We start from the raw sequence: 22,508 nt of genomic DNA, 5'->3' as shown, positions 1-22,508 counted from the left end.
CTATCTCCAGTAGTGCAATAGTAGCACTTTTATTTTGAGAGCAACCAGTAGCTGCCTAATTGTTCTTAAGGTTCAAAAAGAGGAGATTCATGCTTGGTACTATACACCTACCAACTACCCATGACTGGAAAATGCCATAGACCATAGTGCATACCTTACTACTGCCATTTCCCCAACTAATAAAATTTCTACTGTATTTTAGATATTTATCCGTATACTCACAGGGAAGGACAGCTTTAATCCCTCATTAAATAGCTTCTCTTAGAAGCAGGTGAAGACTATTCCAGAGATCCCTTTCTAACTGGTCAAAGGGCAGAAAATAATTGGCCATTGGCTGCTGATCCCCAGCTGATACATCTACAATCCTTACAGGAAGGCTTGGGAAACATGCAGGGAAAAGGAGAGGAAAGATTGTATGAGGCAGAGGACCAGGCAGGATGTCTACTGTGAGACAGTATCTCCTATCTATGACAGGAAGGCTGTACTCATTAACTCTCAACAATATGGTTGCCTAAACAAGACCTGCAAAATCACAGCAGTTGACATGTGGGTGGTGATGGGGGAAATTTTGCAAGGCTTCGCCCCTAGGTGATTAGCTACAGGCAATTAATGACTGCTGAGAGAAGGAAAACCAGTTTTCTCCAGAAATGCAGCCCTGTATACTTTCTGAAATCCCAAGTGGTAACCCCTAAACATATGAGCAGTACTGATGAACTCAGGGAGCTATATGCGCATTTGACACAATTAAATTAAATTAAAGAAGTTATGGATTTGAAAGGAGTTGGGAGAGCACAGGTGGGCTTGGACAGGGGAGGCTGTGGGGTGGAAATGATGTAAATGGTACTCATGTATGACATTTAAAAATTGAGTAAAAGAGAGCTAAGCCCAGCAACAGGAATTTTCTGGTAAAAGGAATCCTTAGTAGTTGAGGTGCCATCTTCAACAATCATTTTAAACCTATGCCCCCATTTGCTGATGTAATAGCACATTTATCGTCTTGCAGAAGGCCAGTGACTAACAGGACAAACTCCAGAAAATCAGACTAACTTGTTAACAGCCAATAAGGATTCTTAAGAAGGCACATACCAAAAACATTAGTTTTATTTTATTGTTGTGCTTTAAATGTAAATTTTAATTCTTTCAAACTATATCCTTCTTTGGCATTTTAACGTGACTCTTGTCGCAAGTTAAAAATCACTGTTGTAGAACTTTAAAAAACTGACATATGCTTCTAACATATTCTTATATGAAAATTGGGTTATGAAATTTTATGACTCACATAATCTCAATTTTGCAGAGAAAATGTTATAAATGAATAGAAAAGTATTTAGAAATGCAGGCACCAAGTGGTAACTCAAATATAATGGAATACAGAATTATAGTTTTTTAAAAGTCCTTTGCTTCTTTAAATTTTAAGTCATTTATCAGCATAAAAACAATATTTGTATACTTCTAAAGTTCAGTCTAATAATATCCACTTTCCTTTGCAAAGATTGGTGGCATTTTAAGCAACTCAATTTTATCATTTTAACAAGCATTTAATCAGGGCAATTAGTTAATCAAAATGCAGAGAACAAGATTTCATTTAAATCCAGACCCTAGAGGAATTTTAAATGAAACCATTTCTCTATACTTCTAACTTTTGGAAACTTAAGAAAATTAAAAAAAAAGTGGTTAAATCCTACCATGAAATATGTTTTAAATCAGATGTGATTTTTTTTTTCTACTTAAAGTGGCTAACAATGGGCTGGGGGTGTGTAGTTCAGTTCGGGGCATGCTTGTCTGGCCTCCTGGGATCCTAGGCAAATTAAGTCTCATAGTTCATGCTACAATCCCAACATATGGGATGACAAAGCAGAAGACCACAAGTTCAAGGTCACGAGGTCATTTTCTTTCACACACTGAGTTCTAGGCTCGCTTGGGCTGCGTGAGACTCTGCCTCAAAGTAAAAGGCTAAGAACAAGGACGTGCTATTTTCAGAGTAAAATCCTCACAGGTCTTTAGCCAGCGTGTTCCAGTGTTAAACTAATGTATACAGGAAGCAAAACGTGGGACGAGCATAATTCACTGTTATAATTACACTCGACAGATATACACTGCTTCTATTATTCATGGGCTCTGGTCGCACTCACCCAGAAAGACTCCACAGAATACTAAGCATCCACACTCTTCAGGAGAAGTCATTTGGAATTCGCATCAGTTCTCATCAGAGGAATCAAATTCAAAGATGCAGAAAACCAAATTTGATCATTTTAACACTATCCACACAGACAAGAAAAATGAGTAATTTCCTAAGAGGCTCGGGGTCTAGTTAGCTTCCCCTTGTGAAACTAACACTGCTGTGTCAAGGGCCATTTCGTTAAAGAAAGGCATCGTCTGACTGTTTAGAGCCTTGGCTCTGTGATTTCCGGTGGCTTATGTGTGCCATGATTAACCTCCCCAACTTCTGTTACTCACACTCTTTTGTCTCTGTAAAATGTCCCGAGCTTGTGTTTATGTGTTTGCTGTCTTCAGGGTGAAGCAAAGGCTGCACCTTCTGGAAGCCTATTGGATTTCTTGAGGTGGCTGCTCACTCTTCCTGAACTGCGTCCCTCAGTTACCCCGCAGAGCTGCTGTCCAGGCAGGAGCTGCATTTCAGGCACCAGACATTTAAGCAGAGCTAAATGACAAGTTTTTACCAAGAGACCAAGAACAAAAGAATGTGTGCTTCTCTGGGATAACGTGGTTAAGAAAGGAGAATCCAACTCCTGGACTCTATTTCTTTGCCTGCCAGCTGGATTTGTATGTTTCCAGGCACTAGGACACAGGGGAACCACACCACAGAAGGAAGATGGACTTCTAATTCACCCTGTGAAATCTCTTCATTGACTGGTGCATGGCAGCCATAGGGGTTCCCACCAAGCCGATGAAACTGGGTGTTTGTTATAGCAACTTACCTTATTTCAAAATATGAATATCTCTTATTCCTAACTCTTTCATGGCTTTATCACGTTTTCCCCATTTTAAAAAAGAGGATACCTTCCCAAATATTAGATTATCCTCCCCAGATAGCTAGAATTTTGATAACATGAAAGTGATATAATGATACATTATTTCCAGTATAGAGTTTTAAATGAGAAGATGCAATTTTTCTTTAAAAACTGATGTTGAAATATTATATTTGAATGGATGAGTGGGATTTGTTAGGCATTATAGAACAAAGAAGCCTGGTGAGATCCCTTAGGGCAGAACAGAAGAAGTTGTCCTTGTGTCCCCAGTGCTTACAGGCCTGTGTTGTGAATACTCTAAAGTCCTATGAAACGCCCCCATATTGGCAAGTGTGCTGAGTACAAGCTCAAGATTCAGAAACATGGAAAGCAATTGTTTTGTTCTTCAACATTCCATTCTAGATCACGTGACCTCCAGACCCCAGGACCTACCTCCATTTGGCCCCTGCAGTCGGAGGCCAATATTCTTTATGGCTGGTTATGGAATTGGAGTGTTGTTTTTTGTGTTGTGTGTCTGTAGAAAAATACATTCTGTGCTCTGAACACCCAACTAAGAAACTTCCAGAATTCAATCCCCTTATAAATCAACTCAGAGACTTCTAGAATTCAATTTCCTTATAAATTAGAAAGTACATACATTAGAAAATGAAAACAAAAATGATAAAATAAATGTGGATGAGACCGAAATGAACGTTCTTTTCTTGGCAGTTTAGGAGCATGTCTCAGCCATGACCTTAGCCTAACATCCAGTTCTGAAGAAAGCTGAGACTGAGGGCACAGCCCTATCTTCCAGCCACTTTGGAGGTCCACCATGAGGAGGGCCGTCCGTTCAAGGTTACCTGGGGAGCTTTGAGAGACTCTGTCTCAAAAAGTAAAGTAGGGGCTTGTGCTGAAGCTTGGCAGAGTGCTCTAGCTTGTAAGGGTTCTTGCTTTAGCCTGAGATTCCCGGTAAGACTTAAACTTTTCTCTCCCCTCTGGGGACTGTTACTAACAGTTACCTTCTAATATCTGCAATGTATCTTTAAAAAAGACAAATTCCCTAACTTAGTCATTTCTGAAAACCTTTTCTAGGCTTTCTGGTTGGCTAATGTTTTCCTTAAAGATTTTAATGACATCATGTTGTCTCACGACTTGCAAAAAAGCCTCACGTCGTTGTACTCACCTTTAGCTGCTTTTGGCCTCTTGAGATATTTCTTGGTTTTGAGTTGTTTCAAGTAATCTATGCCAGTCACTCACTGTATTTAAATGAAGCTCAACCCCTGCTTTATTTAAAGTATCTTCTCCTGTTTTATTTTAAAACCAGCTTTGAATTAATTGGTCCCGAATGTCATCCTTGGCTGCATCAGATCCCCTGGCATTGCCAATGCGCACTGACTGGCTGCAGTGCTACCTCATCTCCTTGTTTTTATGAAAATATTGAGCCTGCAGAGACACTGTTGACTCTTAGAATGGCAGATGGAAGGCCCCGACCTTATTACAGCTTCACATTCACACGCCCCGTCCCACTTTTCTCGCCAATCTACTCCTTTATTACTGAGCAATAATGACACACTGTTTTTCCTGTCCCTGCCTTAGAATGTGCAAATTCATGCTTGGCTTCTCCTGTAGTACACTCCTAGTCTTCTGACTGTTCATAAGCAGGCTGATGCTAGCCACGGTTTGTGTGTGTGTGTGTGTGTGCGTGTGTACTATAATGTTCCCTAGTGTTCCAAAGGGAAAGATCTTATGAGTTATCACATATAGGAAATAGTGGAGAAAACACTAAAATCTGATCCAGTGAGATAGAAGGAAAAACTATTTCTCTGCATTACTGACATACAATTTATACTTCATCTAGACAGACACCATAAGAAAATATTCATTAATAAGAATGCCAGCTGTCTTCTAGGAAATGCACCAAACTGATTGTCTTACAGAATTTTTATATTTTTAGGAAAACGAAGGCTACCTTATGTTTATTTTGCCTTTTAAATAAGAATGCAAAGAAAATGGAAAAAACATTTATATGATAAGGATCACCTAATCAGGGAAGAAGGGAGAATTCCAGAATAGGCAAACCAACAGGCAGTCTCAGGAAGGTGCTAGAGAATGCTTGTTGCAGGAGCTGGGTGAACTCGAGCATCCAGTGCACATGGGTAAGGAACATGTGTGCAGCGCAAAGAGGGTTGAAGAGCGAAATGAAAGCCGTGCTCTTACTGGTTTGAAGGTGATCTTACAAGGCAGGAGAAATCATTATGACTTCTAAGAACAGAATATGAGCATCAGATTTGTAGAACCTGTGCTGCAATGGGAAAGGCAGATACCAAAAGGAAGGTACACACATTATGAGACAATTTGAGTCAAGGATCCAGGGATGTCAAGGGACAAAGCCATCCTGCGAGACAGAGAAAGGAGTTTGTGGTTTTACTAGCTTTGCATCTATTTTCCACCTACCTCACTGTAATAAGATAGAACCAGTGCTTTGTCTAGTATTGCTCTGGTGTGAAGGCTCCAGGAGGAACAACAATATTCTGTTTCAATACACAGTGTTCTATCAAGATAAACTGTCTGCCCAATATGGAGAGGGAAGTAAAACCTAATGATCACTTTGAGTTTTCAAATATGGGTAATGCAGAGAACAATGATGTTAGTGAGTAGGAAGCACAGGAGGTGTTTGGGTAGAGGCTGACTTTTATTTGATGTGCTCAGCTCAAGTCTTTTATGGAACATTCTTGGGGATCATTGGTGTCACTTATAACCAAGCATCAATGGTAGCCACTGGAATTTCTACAAACACCTATTATTAGTTCTGGGAAATACACCCTCTGGGTACAGCTAGGAGAGCTGCGAGTCACTGTAGGACCATCGAAGGCCTCATTAATCATGAGTCCTCTGGGGGCTGAAGGTGGGAAGTGTCACGCACAGTTGGGGGTCACTAATGGGTCTGCGGAGCAGGGAACACGACACAGACTGAAAATTTTGGAAATGGCTTCGGACTGATCTGCTGAGAATCCTGTTTTATTTTTTCTTTCTTATTTAGAAAGTCAAGTGTTTCATTAATATTTTGTCCTCTGAGATTTTTCTCACAGCAAGATTTCTTTTTTTAGTTCCTTAAAACACACAAAGGTCAATGTTGAGCTGGATACATGTTTCCATATGTGTTCATGTTTCCAAATGTGTTCATTCCTTAGATAGAGAGAAAGAATGTTACCCTCTGTCGCAGTACAGAAGCAAGGATAACAAGCCTACTAGCTCGTGATGGAAAAGAGAGGCTACTGAGTGACATGGGTTGCCATGTGAGTTTGCCAAAGAGCTGGGCTGTCTTCTGAAGTTGCCTCTAAAGAATGGTGAGAGAAGTCAAGACCACAGATTCTCCAGAGAGGTAGTTACATCTGACCTACTTAGGAGGAATCCGCAGCCTTGTCTGGAAAGTGACAGACAAGCAGGCATGGGTGGACCCTAAGGTAACAGCAAAAATTTCATATCTAGGGGACAATTTATTCAAAATTTATCTTTGTCATCATAACATGCCTATGTCACATGTGCAAAGAGCTTTCTTATCAGCTGAAAATAGTGAAGAAGTCAGGAAAAATACAATCCAATTTGCATCTACTGATTGTTTCTGTATTCATCTCCTAATATTCTTGGCATGCAAATAGCTTTAATAAAACATAATCTTATCTTTAATCTATGCTAAGATTTTTTTAGTCATAATCCAAACTAAAAAAACCCAGAACAAGAATTAGAAGAATTGAAAACATCTTCAAGTATTGTGAGTAAATATTTATAACTTTAAATAATTTTTGAAAGGGTAATTCTTTTCTTATACATAGTAATGACCATTCCAGAGCTCTTCTGCAGATTTTGAATCCTGAATACAAAGTGAAGTCATAGCTATACTCACAAAGGGACAGAAATGCTCAAATTCATCCTAAATATGAATAGTTAAAAGGAAGAATCCAGGTATAAACACCTGGCTTGTATCAGCAAAAACCCATGGCATTTTAAGAAGCATTTTAAATAAGGCCCATAGCCTACAGCCAAGTAAGTGGAATTCCACATTCCTTGCTTCTACATGCATGAAACTCTTTTTAACATCGAAAAATTGCTCCAATTCTGAAGTAGTGGTACACGAATTGCCGTTAATTTACTGCTTCTGATTCATCCCGGTCTACATACTGCAGAGCAATTTCTTCCGTAGCTTCCTAGCACGCGTGCTGCCAAAGGCCGCATGCTGGAAACGAGCAGTTTTCTTTAATACCCCTGCCTAAGATTAGTAGGGCATTAGACTGCTGCCTCCACACTTCTCGAGTAAATATGTTTCTTAACGGCCGATATTTTCTCTGACTCATCCTGATATCTGGGAAACGTCAAACTCGGAGAAAGTGGGAGCTTATGCTAAAGTTTTTCACAGTTTTCTGATTGCTGCTCATGTGACTGTTTCCTGTTCAATAATCATTCCCTTCAAAAATCTCATCTCGTTCATAAATTTCCTTTGAAATTTTGTTTAAATATCTTCTTTGGCCTTGAAAGAAGACCTTTATTTCTAGGAAACGCTTCCCGCTGCTCATTATAGTTAGTTCACTTTAATAGGATCCTAATACACAACCTTCCGCATTACAGTAGCCGGTCCCTGTGTCAGGAGCAGTGGGCCTACTCTTCCTTTCTCTGTGCTCTTTTCATTGTATGGCTCCAGAGTCTTCATTCAGCAGTGCCCTAGGATGCCCGAGGATGCCCTAGGATGCTCGGGGACGCCCTAGGATGCCCTGGGACGCCCTAGGATGCCCTGGGACGCCCTAGGATGCCCTAAGATGCCCTAGGATGCCCTAGGATGCTCGGGGACGCCCTAGGATGCTCGGGGACGCCCTAGGATGCCCTGGGACGCCCTAGGATGCCCTGGGACGCCCTGGGACGCCCTAGGTGCCCTGGGAAGCCCTAGGATGCCCTATGTTGCCCTCAGATGCATTTCTGACCTTTCATGGCTGTCATCATTGGAGGAGCTTCCTTGTCTGGACTGTTCCCTTCTCTTACGGTTAACGATTTTGATAGTGATGTGGAGGACCTCAACCCCTCCACAACCTTGACACACGCTTTCCATTCATTCCACTAGCATGGTCAGAACATGCACCTCTGATTTTCTTATCGCTCAGACCACTTTTCCTGTAACATCTTAAACTCCAGCAGTTCAGCAACGATGCTCTGTACTCCTTTTTCCCAAAGAATTTTTCTTGATTTGACCACCAGCTCTTCGACTGCATCAATCTCATTCTCTGCAAGAACCTGAACCATGCCAATAGGATTTTCGCCATCAAAATAGATAATATATCACAAGCTCAGCCTTCCTCAGGCATTTCATGATAAAATATGGACCCAAGTATCTGGTTTCTATTAATTGTCCTGATGAATGCCAGTCTGCTCATGTTTCACCCCAGCTCACCATGACTTTCATTTCCAGTCAAGCCAAATTCTGCCCCAGAAATGGGAGCACTGAGCACTAAGCTTGCCTACCTTCTGCCTCTCACACTGCTGCTCTGATACACAAGACACTGCCTACCGCCCCACTCCCTTCTGAGTCTCTTGGCTCAGTCCTCCATATTTTCATTTCTTTGGTGTTATCCTGACCCGCCCTTCCTTTCCAGATTCCTGCTTTCCCCTCGTCTTTACCTTATCGACTCCTACTCATCCATCAAAATTTAATTAAAGCATTACATTCCCTGGGAAGAGCCTGTCATTCCAGTCAGCTTTAATATTCTCCATCAGCACTCGCAGGCAGTCTGCCCCTTGAGGGAGGTGGAGCGCTGCCAAGGTCACAGTGCTAATGCAGGTGCAAAAGGTGGAGGCCAAGCCCTAGCTCTGCACTTCGTAGCTGTGTGACCATCTTCCCCTCATGCCTCAGTTTCCTCACTTGTAAAGTGAATATGTGAACCGTATGTCCATTTCAGAGGATTATTAGAATGGGACATGATTTGTATAAAGAGTCTGAAATAAGGCTAGAGTCAAAATGACCCAAGAAGACTGAGTTGGCCTGGTAATATACAACCACTATTCACTTGCCTGCTTTCCAAATGGTCACATGTGTGGAGGGAAGAGAGTGTGATTGAGCACGCTCCCTCAGCACCTATAACAGTGCCAGAAGCCTATTCAACATCCAGGCAAAACTCACTGGATGAAAGCATAAACATTAGACAGTAAGAGAGAAACAGTCAAAATTTTACCTTAAAATATGCTAATGAGTAAGATCACTCAGATTTTATCTTGGGTTTTTCTGCTTGTGCAAAGGATGTTGATGACATCTCATTAACTTGTGGTACACAAGCTCACTGTTCTCTGAGTCAAGAATCCTCTACTCTTGACAGAAGGCCACAATGTAGTTAATTAACAGGGCTGCTATTCTGGAAAGCAACATGCAGGCATGCACTGTGACAAAATTCCTCCGAGACACACGCAGAGAAACAACATTTAAATTCCTATCGGAAAGGCAAAAGAACTAAATGGGGGAAAAGGAGAGGGCGTTTAAACAAAGTTTCCTTGCAGAAAAGCACTGCCTGAGCCCTCTGGGAGTCGGCTACTGAAGGAGTTCTTTACCCACCATCCCAGAGATCCAACACAGAAAAGTCGAAATGAATAATTGTGACAAGCAAGGTGCTAGCAAGTGTCAACCAAGCCAGGCTTACCCCCTCCATGCTGCTTGTAGAAAACAAATTAGATGAGTAAACAGATTGAAGTCCAATCTAAAATATCAGGCTGTGAGGACTTGCCAGACCAGGCGTCAGTCACATTTCCTCCAGGGATCCTTCCCTTCGGTCCTGTGCAGATGCATGCACACTCCTTTCCTAGGGCCTTTGCAAACCCTCCTAGGCCCAAAGCCACTGCATCCTGCTGCTTAGATGCTGAGGGCTATCATTTTTATCCTAGTGGGACATGCCATTCCTACAGCTCACTCACTAGGATTGTCAACCCTGTAAACATGCCCATTGAGTATATAATATTAAACATATTACACATATTATATACTCAATCCCTTCCTCGCAAGATACCTTTCTACCTTGTCTGTCTTAATCTGCATTATTTATTTATTTACTTATTTATTATTTATACAATATTCTTTCTGCATGTATGCCTGAAGGACAGAAGAGGGCACCAGATCTCATTACAGATGGTTGTGAGCCTCCATGTGGTTGCTGGGAATTGAACTCAGAACCTTTGGAAGAGCAGGCAATGCTCTCAACCGCTGAGCCATCTCTCCAGCTTAATCTGCATTCTTGACAAACAGCTGATATAATACCATTTGATGGTTAATCTTCATTATTAGCTTGGCTGGATTAAGTAGAGTGCACCTGTGTGTGTCTATTATGGTTCCAGAGACAATTAGATCCTGGGGGCTCTGAACTAATGAATGCATTAATTTCCTGATGAATTGTAATTTGATGGCACCATTGGGAGGGGTTTTATAGAAGAAACCCGGCCACTGGGGCTGCTCTTGGGGCTCTGTCTTGCCCTGATCCCCTTTCTGCAGCATGCCCCTTCCCTTCTTCCAGGTCATCTCTCAAGTCTATGACTTTCAAATGACACAGACTCTTTCTGCTGTGACGTTCTGCCCAAGTGTATGTGGTTACCTGACCATACACTAACTCTATGAAATCTTGAGCAGAGCGAAATAATTCCCCTTTTCAGCTGTCCTCGGGTATTTTAGTCACACACGCACAAAATAGCACCACTCCTTTCACTTTTACAAAATGCTTTAACAGTTGTGTGAAATCTGTGAGCACTGACGTATTTAAGACGGCTTGGCTCAGCCCTTTCCCAGGCTAAACACTATAGGCCCACGTACACGATAAACTAGCTTGTGCCTCAGTGTCTCTTAAGTGCTGACAGCTTCCCAGAAGCACTTCTTACTTACACTGAGTGTGTTTCTCTCATGTTCACACATCTGCCATCCCCTGCTGCACAGAACACACCAAGGTAACTTTGAATTCTAGTGGAGATACACAAAGTGATGGTTTCTACTGTCTTCAGCCAGGGGTCTTTAAGAAATATTTTCACTTTTACTGACTTTTAGAAGGTACAGGAGGCTCTAGAAGAGACTGTTTCAAGTCTCCATCTTAAAGATCCTGTATTTCTTCACCCCGTATGAACTATGTGACAGAAAATATCAGTGGTATGACCAGATGGAGACTGTAATTCACCGTCCACTACACTTCTCATAGTGCGGAAAGACCTGCAAGAAAGGAGCCTCAGTGCAGCAGTCGAGGCTCGAGGCTCCTAATGCAAGCATCTCTGAAGATTTTCCTCAATAAGAAATAAATGAGATTCTTTGATACATGTGGAAAGTCAAGACACCTGCTCTCTCTGAATTCGGCTTATCTTCCTTCCTATCCAGACATGACTCTACCAAATACAAGCAGATAAAAGTCAGAGAACCCAAGTAACATTATAGAAAATTATAGAATTTTTCAAATATAGAGCTGTCAATGGGATATTTCTAATATGTCATCTAATGAATGTGGAAGTAAGAACATAGTTGATTGAATTAATTTTAACCAAAGGAAATGAAAAATCCCATTTTAATAATTATGAGCCCTAATTCAGTAGAGAGGGCATTTTAATCAATAAATTAATTAGTTTTAATTCTAGGGCCAGACTATTTTCAGTCTTCTGTTTAATCAGATCTTGCCCATGGTAAAAAAGTGCAAGTTGCCCAGGTCTGTTGCAGCGAGAACAGAGGCTGGGGTTAAAGGAAGGTGAAGGGTTCACACAGTTAGGTCTGGACCAGCGAGGAAGATGAAAAGGAGGCCTGTAGTTAAATATGAGATAACTAAGCTAGACAGAGAAGGAGAAAGACAGGGATCTCAGGCAGTGATGGCAGACCAGTTGTTTCTTTCCCTAAAGCCCCCAGGGACGTATTTAATGCATTATTATCCTTTCCTAAATTCTTGATTCTAATGAATCTGATTGCAACAGACTCAATATAAGTAAGGATGGCTTCTAACAATGAGCTTTTGTTTAGGGGACTACCTCAGACCACCAGCTAGCTAGCTATGCCATAATCAAGAAAGACTGCAGCTACATCTTGGTGGCTGGGGCCGTGTTCACTCTCTGCCATGGGAAAGCTATAGCTGACTATGTAAATATGAGAATAAAGAGAGTATGGTATAATTAATGACTTCTGGGGCACCTGCAGAATCTGAGGGTAGTGATGCGGGCCAAATGACTGACAGTTATTGACAGTCAAGGTCAATAACTAACGAGGCTGGAGTCAGAGATGCGCAGAATGTGGACAACACAGAATCATTTTCATGACTGGTCCAGCGGGACAGACTGGATCATGTGGGTCTCTATTGACTCAGTCATGATAGCCCAGAAATCTAGCTAAACCAACAGGCAGTACTTCAGCCTTTGTCTAGCATCTTCCATGGCCCTGTAAAAGCCCCTGGACAAAGGAACTTGACAGTCTTTTCTTATCTTGGAAATCTCTCCTCTCAGGAATTTCTGTCACTTTCCCTCCATTTCTTACTGCTCTTAATTCTTAGTGAATTTTGCTTCTGCTGTGCATACTCCCATGAAAGTGCACATCTTTAACCTTCCTTGGTTTGAGACAATGTATTTGGAGTCATTGTCTCAGCTTGATCTTTAAGACAGCCAAGCATCTGGTACCTTAGGACCCTGGCTCCAGTATAACTGGGTTGAGAAAGATCCTGTCATAACTGAGAAACCCTGCAACACAATGAGCAACCTTGGGGAAATAATTCTGGCACTTACTAGACACTGACATTCTCCACAAATATCTGCTCCCCGTTTTCAGAACAATCTCCCCAGATTAACATCATAATTTTATAGTTAAAAAAAACTGGGATCCAAAGAGATTAGGTTAGTCAATCATAAATTTGGGTTTGAATCTGAAACTCGTTCTCTGACACCTTTACCCATTTTTGCTATATCACAATCTATCATTTAAAAAGAGAACCCAGTGGGATTTCAACAGAAAAAAATGTTTATGTGAGATAATCTTTTTAAAATGGTGCATTGCATATGTATAAGTGCAAAAAGAGAAAAAGCTCAGATATCCTGGGAAATGAATTTGGGATTATTTTTGGAACAGAGGCAAAAGCCAACAGTATTACAGAGAACATAAAGGGTAAGGTTGTGGGGAGGAAGCTGGTCTGATATACTCAGCCGGGGCTGAGATCTGGCAGAAGACTGGGTGCAGGGTTTTACACATGATTTTGACTTATCTCAGCACATAGAAGAGCCTGGCAAGTAACCATTTAACCTGGAGGTCTGCATATTAGAGCTTTCTAAATCTGAACTTGGGCCCCGAGGATACAAGCGCCTTGGTGAGCCAAGAATTGTTTGTGGATTTGCCTGGCCTGTCTTCCCATGGAGGCGGCCCCAAAGTAGAGAGTTCCACACAGTTGATGGATCCAAGGCCAACTGGGCCTGACTCTGCATTTCTATGTTCTTGGCTAAACAAATTATAACCCTACACTTTTTCGGAAGGTGTGGCTGCAGAGCTTCATTGAGAAAAGCACCCACCAGTCTTCTGTGCCATCAGCTAACTGATCCGTGACTGTCTCAACCATGCTGTCTCTATATATTCCTTCTGCTTTCCTCATGTTGGTCCCTCTACTTTCTGTGCTTCTGATCGGTTACACACCTCTGTCCACTCTTGACCTACTTCCCTGGAAAGCAAGCATGTTAAACAAGGAGCCCTATTGCATGCTCTCCTGCCATTAGGAGAGCAGTATTTTCTTGTCTTCTTGGTCAACTTTCTTGAGACATCTCTGTGATCAGAGTGGCCACTACCATGTTGACAGAAAATAGATACTCACACTTTAGCTCCAGTTTGATGAAGTCTGTGTTCCCCAGATTTTCCAGAAACACTCCTCGAGGGATTAATGTCTTGAAATAGAAAGAAATGTCAGCACTGGTTTCTCCTTGGAAGGTAGAGAAGTGCAGGTAGGATGAAGGATTTGGGAAGGAGGCAGCGTTCCAATAATTTCCTGTGGGACGAAGAGAGAAGACAAGATAATTTAACCTTGGTTAGTGAAATGACATAGAAGCTGTATTTCTTGAGTTTACTAAGACTTTATGGGCAATAGCCATGCTCCCCTTAACATTTGTTGGGGGAGCAGAGGCTCTTCAGTGGAGCTGCCTTCGAGTTGTGCAGAGAGCTCCAGGGGTGGCAGGGGAATAGAGTCTGAAATATCAAGATTTGTATGTGAAAGGGGCCAGGTTGCTGGGCAAGACTGGAAACTTTTCTTTCCTTGAGCTTCATCTAAAGAATCGAGCATGTGCAGGGTTCTTTAGATGGGAGCAGTGGGGACTACAAAGGCCCTATAAGGGCCTTATAACCCATGCAGCTACTCCCTTAGCTCATTCGCATGCTTTCGTTCTTGGGACTGCTATTCTTCTCTTAATAAACTATCTCTATTCCTGTTTCTAATCATGAGGACCTGGTGTAATCTTTGGTCCTGGGACACCAGAGCCTGAAATCAGATGCCATCTGAACTCACCCAGGTACCCTCAGTCAATCGGCACGATCCATCCTTCCCAATCCTTGCCTGCCAGAGTGGCCAGTGTCTCAAGAAGAATGTACAAAGCATAACAAAACTCCAAACCAATTTATTGAGATTCCATCAGGACAAGTGGATCAAGAATTCAATATGGGTCCATGACCTGACGTGCAACTTGATCTCTTGTGGAGATTCCTTTCTAACGTGCACATTTTACCATCCCAGGTGAAGATCAAAACACGTAGTTGTGTTTTGAAGCTTACTAAAGCTTTGAGCTTTATGCTAATTCTACAATCTGTGTTAATGGTGTATGCTGTACCTGTTGTCTGAAGGGCACAACAGGTGAGCTGAGCTCACTTCATTAGTTTATAATCACACATAAACTTCACTTTCTTTCCTTTAATGAAAACCGCGTATATATGAGACATTAAATCCAATTACTATTCTTTAACAAAGGTAACTTTATGTTGGCACTGCTATTCTTAAGCTATATTTTAAAATTAAACATGCAGTATTGTTCTGCTTAGATATTAAATTACCTTCTTACCACACTAGTGCGGTTTGTGTTTGTAGGCATCTAGGATGTAGTAACATCCAGATAAGTGCATGGGATATTTAAAGTTAAATGCATTGAAATTTTAATGAGTTTATGTGAGCCACCTCAGTGATTTCTCAATAAAGCAACACCAGACTGTAAGGGGCTTAATGCCACCAGTTGGGGAGGGCAAGAAGAGAAACTTATGTGTTCATGGAAACAAAACAGAGAAAACACAGTTGATTCCCATTATCCTTTGTTTAGTTCCAGTACCTTGGTGGATATCAAAATCAGAGAATGGAAGTCCCTTACATAAAATCTTGAAATACTTGCATATAATTTATGCACATCCTGCTGTACCCAGCTGCAGATTCCTTGTAATACTAATACAATGATGCAATTGGCATACGGGATTGTTTAGACAATAACAACAGGGAGAAGTTGGCATATGTTTCTATACGGAGTCGACTCTTTCTTTTCACCTCTCTGTGTGTCCTAAAGGCTGGAAGGTCAAACTAAGATGGCCAGGCTCATGTGGCACTTGCTGAGCCATCTTGCTGGCCCCGCCTTTAGGAGCAGGCAGTCAGTGAGGTGAAGATCAATGTCTAAGCCATGCTGGTTGGCCAGTGAGCCCAAGGGAACCTTTCTGGGCTTCCCCAGCACTGGGATTACAAATATGTGCCACCATACCTGGCTTTTATTTTATAAAGGTCCAGGAGATTGAACTCAAGTCCTCATGCTTGAGTGAAAAGCTCTTTATAAACTGAGCCATGTTTTTAGCTTCTAAAAGTTATATTTGGCATCCAATTCAGCTGCCAAATCCATAGATACAGCCAAAAGTTGACTGATGATTTCTGATTGGTTAAGCTTGAGTTTTGTCATATTCTTCGCATTGGAATTTATACACATTGGCTAAGGGGTTGAATGGATGACATAAAATAGTTCCTAATATTTCTTATTCTCTGGAGTTGTCCCAGAATAATGGTCTCACTTTCAACTATTTTAGTAGATAATATATAACTGATAAGTCAGAGAAATAGGTGTCTCCACTAGAGTCAAAAGATTTGTAAAGGGTTGAGGCTGTAGCTCAGTTAGGGAGTGCTTGCCTAACAGGTCTTTGACCCTTAGCACTGCATAGCCAGCAATGGAGGTTCATGCCTGTAACCCAGGATGTGGAGACAGGAGGATCAGAAGTTTAAGGCCATTCTTGGCTCTCTGGAGAAGGAGAATGCAGCCTGGGCTCCTTGAGATCCTACCTCAAAGAAGAAATGTTGGGGGTAGGGATTGCTTGCTCTTAAAGTGAATGAAAGTCATTGTATAGTTTAGTTTATTGTGTTTTAACTGTTCATAGCTTTCAGGAAGAGACTATGGGCTCATTTTTAGGAAAAAAAAAGACCATGATAGCAGGCAGGCTAATACTGGAAAAATAAAGGATCTGTACTGTCCCCAACGCCGATGCTTTCATCCAAGGGTTGAGCCTCCTTCCTGGGTCTATACCTGTTGTTCCATGTAGGGAGAGAGGGGCACTGTCCCAGCAACCAAGAAGCCTAGTACTTCTTTGAGAAAACCTAAACCATGAAGAACCCCAAAGCTGGAGTGGGTGAAGATGTATCTCCTGGGGCCAGGAGGATTCTGCTGGTTCTGAGTAGGGAAAGCCCTTTAACAACCTCAGAGTCTGCCAGGATTCCAGTCCCTGTGTTCCTCCAGCCTTATGCAGAGCAATTCTGTCTCTCTTTAGGTTGAATCCCCAGGACAGGAATGTAATTAATGTTTTCAAGTTTCAATCTAATCAAGTACATTCTTATTATCTGAGGTGGTGATGCATTAACAGAAGGGCAGTTGTCTGAAGTGATTCTAGGAAAACGAGAGCTAAAAGGAAAACATGTCAGTATTTATTTGAGGTCCAGGCCTAGTTATTCTGACAGGAATATACTCAGAGACGAGCAGGGCAGTTCAATCAGCTCTTCTTGTTTGATGAAACATTTCTGCAGATGGCAATTCCATTTGTTCTATTCTGTGCTCACTAAACAGCTTCTATCTATTTCAGTTTATCGAATGGGCGCATTCATAGGGAAACCAAGCCTGGTACTTGTGGTGTTTACCAGGCTCCTTGAATGGGCTTATTCATAGGGTAACCAAACCTGTACTAGTAGTGTTTCCCGGGATCCTGGAAAGGTCTGGATTGTCACATGCTACATTTGCTGCTTGTGGCTGTCCCAAATCTACGAATGAATTAATCAAATCCAGACTCCTCTTTAGCAGCAGGAGGGCCTCTGCTCTGCCCTGGTCTGGTGAGATCACAGTTGTTTTCAGCACAGGAGTTGGGAGAAGAAAATAGACTGAAACAGCAGAGGATATCCCAGCTCATTTATATTGTTTATTTAATTTAATTTAAATAAATTTTTATTTAGTTTATTTAAATAATATTTTATTTATTATCAGTGTGTGTGGTATATTAATGTGTATGTATGCATGTGTGTGAGTGTGTGTGTGTGTGTTTGTGCAGATACACACCTGCTATGGTATGGGTGTGGAGGTCAGAAGATGACTTTTGAGAGTCAGGTTTTTTCTTTTGCTATGGCATCTGGGGATTGACCTCAATTCATTAGATTTATGCAGCAAACACTTTACCCACTGAGTCATTGTGCTGGTTTACTGTCCTTCCTTTTAAATGTCTACTTTAGTTAAAGTGTATCACACACACACACACACACACAAATGAAGTATCAGCAAGAACAAATAAGGAACTATGCTTAGTGGGATGTGAGTTTACTTTCTTTTAAGAAGAGATATTATTATTTTTCTTTTATGTGTATGGATATTTTGCCTGCATGTATCTTTGTGCACCACAGGCTTGCCTGGTGCCTGCCAAAGCAGAAGAGGGTATCAGATTCCTCGGTACTGGAGTTACAGGCAGTTGTGAGCTGCCATGTGGGTGCTGGGAATCAAAGGCAGGTGCTCTGGAGGAGCAGCCAGTGCTGCTCTTACTGCAGAACCCTTTCTCTAGCCCTATGAGCTCACTTTCAGTGCGTGTGTAGAAAGGAAAAGCGCTGAATGCTGATGTTCTAGACCCTGGTCACCTTTTCTGAGTCTTGCCTGAAAAGTCTGTGGCCCAGACTCTGGGACTCTGAGTTACAAAAAGTAATGTGAGAGTTTTCTCCGGTGTACACTGCCTTCCACCACGGAGGAAGTGATAGCATTATTACTGTTTGTTTATATCGCTCCTAGTCAACCATACGCTCCGAGGAAGCTGGAATAAAACCATTTCATCTCCATAACCTTTGGCCTCAGAATATAGTCAGTACTCTATAAATAATTGTTAAATAAATGAGTAAGTGATTAGTCACTCCTCATTTATATCTAGTTTTAATTCCATATGTAAACTCTTCATGGGTCTAAATGTTGTTTATGTGTACCTCGGGTATTAAAGATGCTAAATAAATATCAATAAAGGCTAATGCTGCTTTAGCACCTACAGATAACCAGACACTGATTCTACCAGCACACCGTAATTTTCTTCATTCATGACTTTATTTCTGTTATTCCCTATAGACTTCATTGAAAAACGTCAAGCATTTACAAGACTGATGGTCTCATAACCTTAGGGCTATTGAAATAGTCGCGATTTGTACTTGTTGTCAAGGTCAGTGCTATGGATGGGAGAAGTACAAGGGATGAGAATACCAAGTCATAATAAGTGAGTCCCTGGGTGGGAAGGAGTGAGTGACAGCAGGTGGTAGATGGGAGAAGGGGGAAACGTTGGAGACCGAGAGGGAAGGTGTGATACAGAATAGACATGCACACCTGAGACCAGAAGGGTCAGTCAACAGTAACAGAATAATGAAGTGGGTGGAAAGGCTCAGGAGTGCAGCTCTGGGTGGGAGCAACTGTCCTCAGAGGCGTGGCACAATCGTTGGCTTGACATTGAGAGCTCGTCAAGCTTGAAAATGAGTCCATCACGGGAGAAGCTTTTTAAATAAACACATGGCAGGCCAGGCTTATTGTACATTTCCAGAGGAAGCAAGGTGGCATCTCTAGCTAAGTATCAGAGAGGGCTGGGACAACAAACCAGGTGTCACTATAAACAGCGAACTCGGTGTCACTATAAGCTTCAGGCAGTCACTAGTTGTGACACTATATCTGTATACACATCCAAATTCTTCAGCAGCCTCTTACTTTATCTGACCAATGAATTCCAGTCTCAGAATTCCTAGAAATAGTTTCTGAGGAGCAGTATTTAATTTTAAGTCCAGTTTTTATTCCTTACAAAGTATTACATGGGTCTGGGTTATAAAAGCCTGCTGGTGTCAGAGAGACATACAAACTCAGTCTTGTCTCCTGCTCACTTCGTCAGTCTAATTCCACAGAGATAATCCTTTCCAATACTTCAAACTCTTTTAGTTATAATCATGTATTTAAAAAATCTACACCTGGGACTAGGGAGATTAACTTCGTGGGTAATTGGATTTGGATCCTCAGCACACACAATGCAGGGCGTAGGAGGGTAACAGCTTTAACCCCAGCACTGAGAGGTTAGGTGGGTGAGACAGGTATAGCCCATCAGCAATCTCCAGGTCTCAAAAAATAAGGTGGAAAGCACAGAGAAAGACACCTGAAGTTGACCTCTGACCTCCACATACACAAACACACATGTATGAACATATGCATGGATGCACACACACATACCTCCATGTGAAATTTATTAATTTATATACTTAGATTTTGTTTTGAATTTCTTTTTTATGATTATTATTTTTATTGTGCTCTACATTTTTCTCTGCTCCCCTCCCTACCTCTCTTCTCCCCTTTAACCCTCTCCCAAGGTTCCCATGCTCCCAATTTACTCAGGAGATCTTGTTTTTTTCTACTTCCCATGTAGATTAGATCTATGTATGTCTCTCTTAGGGTCCTCATTGTTGCTTAGATACGTTTTATTGATCTTCCTGAATGTGAGATGAGGATCTAGGATTTAACAGAGCCTTCCTCCTCAGTCCCCTTTGCAATATTTTCCCCAAACAGTCACACTGCAGAATTTGGGGTCCATGAAAATTTAGTATCTATATGTGTAAGATGGTACAGGCGTTACTCACTAATAAGTCAAGTAGTCAAATGTAGCCATGTTTTCTCTTTTGAATATTTTTTTTGTTTCTCCAGGATTAATAATTTACTCCCCTTTGCTCAGGTATCTATGTCTTTGTCATTTTCACTATCACAGCTTACGGCTTTTCTCACAACCTCTCCCAACATTGAGCATGTCTAGTCATCTAGCAATCATGGCTCTGAACTTTGGTGACATCCTCCTTGTCTCTGTTTCCATCTGGATAGGCCTGTCTGTAGGTTTAACTCCTGTCCTGTGATCTCTTTCTCCACTGTTGCCAAACCTGCCTTTTCCCCTCTTCAGCAATCTGTGCTCAGATTTGGAGATGGCATGACATCCCTTTTCCCCTCTTCAGCAATCTATGCTCAGATTTGGAGATGTCATGACATCCCTTTCCCCCTCTTCAGCAATCTATGCTCAGATTTGGAGATGTCATGACATCCCTTTTCCCCTCTTCAGCAATCTATGCTCAGATTTGGAGATGTCATGACATCCCTTTCCCCCTCTTCAGCAATCTATGCTCAGATTTGGAGATGTCATGACATCCCTTTCCCCCTCTTCAGCAATCTATGCTCAGATTTGGAGATGCCATGACATCCCTTTTCTGGGTCTGCACCCTCATTTTCTAGAAGCATGCTTTGAGTTAGCCTCTTGAAGGTAGGGGGGCCTCAGGTTAACTTTCCAAATCTGTGTTCTTCTGTAAGCCATTATCCTCCTTTAACACCTAGTTGAGACACCCCAGGAAGACAATCCTCAAGCTGTCTGGGTTGCTGTAGAGAAAGCTAATGTTATCTGATTACCATGTGCACATTTACTATTCATGTAGGGTCACAAACTTAGATTCCTTGATTTTTTCCCCCTTCTAAACCTATTAATTTTAATTTATCATGATTTTTCTTGCTCATTTTCATTCCTAATATTGATCTTTCAAAAAAACCTTTGTTTATAATCACTTTGAGCATCCTTCCAGTATTATTATTTTCAGTCTTGCAGATTTGTTTGTTTGTTGTTGTTTTGTAGTGCTGAGAACTGAACCGAGGGTCTTCCACATGGCAGGAGAAGTCTCTACTACTGAGCTACATTGCCACCTCTTGCTATTGTGTTTTAATTTGGGCTTCCACATTTTAAAACTTCCAAGTATAGTTTTTTTTTCCTGGAAGCCCCTCTTTCATAGCATTCTCTCCTATTTTTTTTTGTTGTTGTTGCTATTTCGTTTTAGGTGCAAAATCTTGGTTATGTTGCTGAAATATTTTCTTTTGTTTTTTGTAATATCTCTGTTTCTCCCAAGACCCCTTGTTTGTCCTGATTGTTAGCTTTGGGTTTGTTTCATAAATGTCTTTACCATTCATTCATACTTCATAACAAAGCACCAAGCAACTGGCCAGAATATGAGTATATGTGTTTGATTACACATATGGGTTTTCCTACAACATGGAGAGATTCCCGTTTAATTAGGGGTCGCCCAGTGTTAGTGTCTTGACTTCTTTAATTTGGTCATGGATCATCAGATTTTAGAAATGAATCTTATGGCTTCTGCATAAGGAGTGTGTGTTGTGGTCAGTGTGCTGGAGCTGAGAGACTGAAGGCTAAGTGGGTGCCATGAGTAGCTTCTCTCCATTGATGCACTTCCACATGTTAAATGCCTGGTGTGTAGAACATTCTCCCTCCATTGAGAGAATAGCGAAGCTAGTGATTGAGAGGAAGAGAACTAATGATCCAAGTGACCCCTAAACAGGTTTCCTGAGGCCCCGCCCTCATACTGCCCCTTGCTGGCAAATGTTCAGCACTCCTTGGCCTGCCCTTACAGTTGGCTTCTCACTTACCTATTGTCAGCATGGACATGTATGTTTTCTTTTACTGTTAATCATGAAGTGATCAACTTGTGATGTGCTAAAGCCCCCTCAAGAGAAGGAAAAAGAAAGAAGCAGCAGGGAAAGAGAAATCACTGTCTACTTGGGAGTCAGATGCTTAGGTAGTGGTCCCACTAGAGAAAAGGATCAAGGATACGGGCGTGGATAGCAGGAGTTGTAGGGAGTAAGTATTCAGAGTTCTGGTCTGCCTGTGTCTCTGCACAGCTGCTATGTGCTGGTTCCACGTGTACCTCTGGAATCAGTCTGGTTTACATTCTAACTTTGTCACCTTCATTGATGGAGTGACTCTGGGCACCTGACCTTCCTCAATCTCAATTTCCTCTTTTGTGCAGTGGAGTAGAAAGGGGACCTCTACTGGGAGAATCACTGGAGCTATTCCATGAGATGCAATCAGCAGGATACTGTCCCCAGTGCAAACATCCAATAAATATTATTGATGGACACCAAATGGATAGATTTTACTATTACTGTAATTTTCTTAGAAAGGATACCATGGACCTCTCTGTTTTACCTCCTCAATGATTT

The 22,508-nt window shown here is 41.6% G+C and overlaps 1 protein-coding gene across 3 annotated transcripts in view; it reads right to left on the bottom strand.

The window, feature by feature from the left end:
• Nucleotides 1-22,508, bottom strand: part of Cntnap2 (contactin associated protein 2) — a 2,084,252-nt gene that overhangs the window by 287,489 nt on the left and 1,774,255 nt on the right. For all 3 annotated transcript variants that reach the window (XR_012908553.1, XR_012908554.1, XM_075953824.1), the window contains exon 16: nucleotides 13,796-13,966. Coding sequence is in view for 1 of the 3 variants with exons in the window: in XM_075953824.1 (XP_075809939.1) it covers nucleotides 13,796-13,966 (171 nt within the window). In the remaining 2 variants the exon portion in view is untranslated. The remainder of the gene's footprint in view (nucleotides 1-13,795; nucleotides 13,967-22,508) is intronic.

This window comes from Microtus pennsylvanicus, chromosome 19 (genome assembly GCF_037038515.1).
Source record: "Microtus pennsylvanicus isolate mMicPen1 chromosome 19, mMicPen1.hap1, whole genome shotgun sequence".
Taxonomy (NCBI): Eukaryota; Metazoa; Chordata; class Mammalia; order Rodentia; family Cricetidae; genus Microtus; species Microtus pennsylvanicus.
This window is presented reverse-complemented; position numbering and strand designations above follow the sequence as displayed.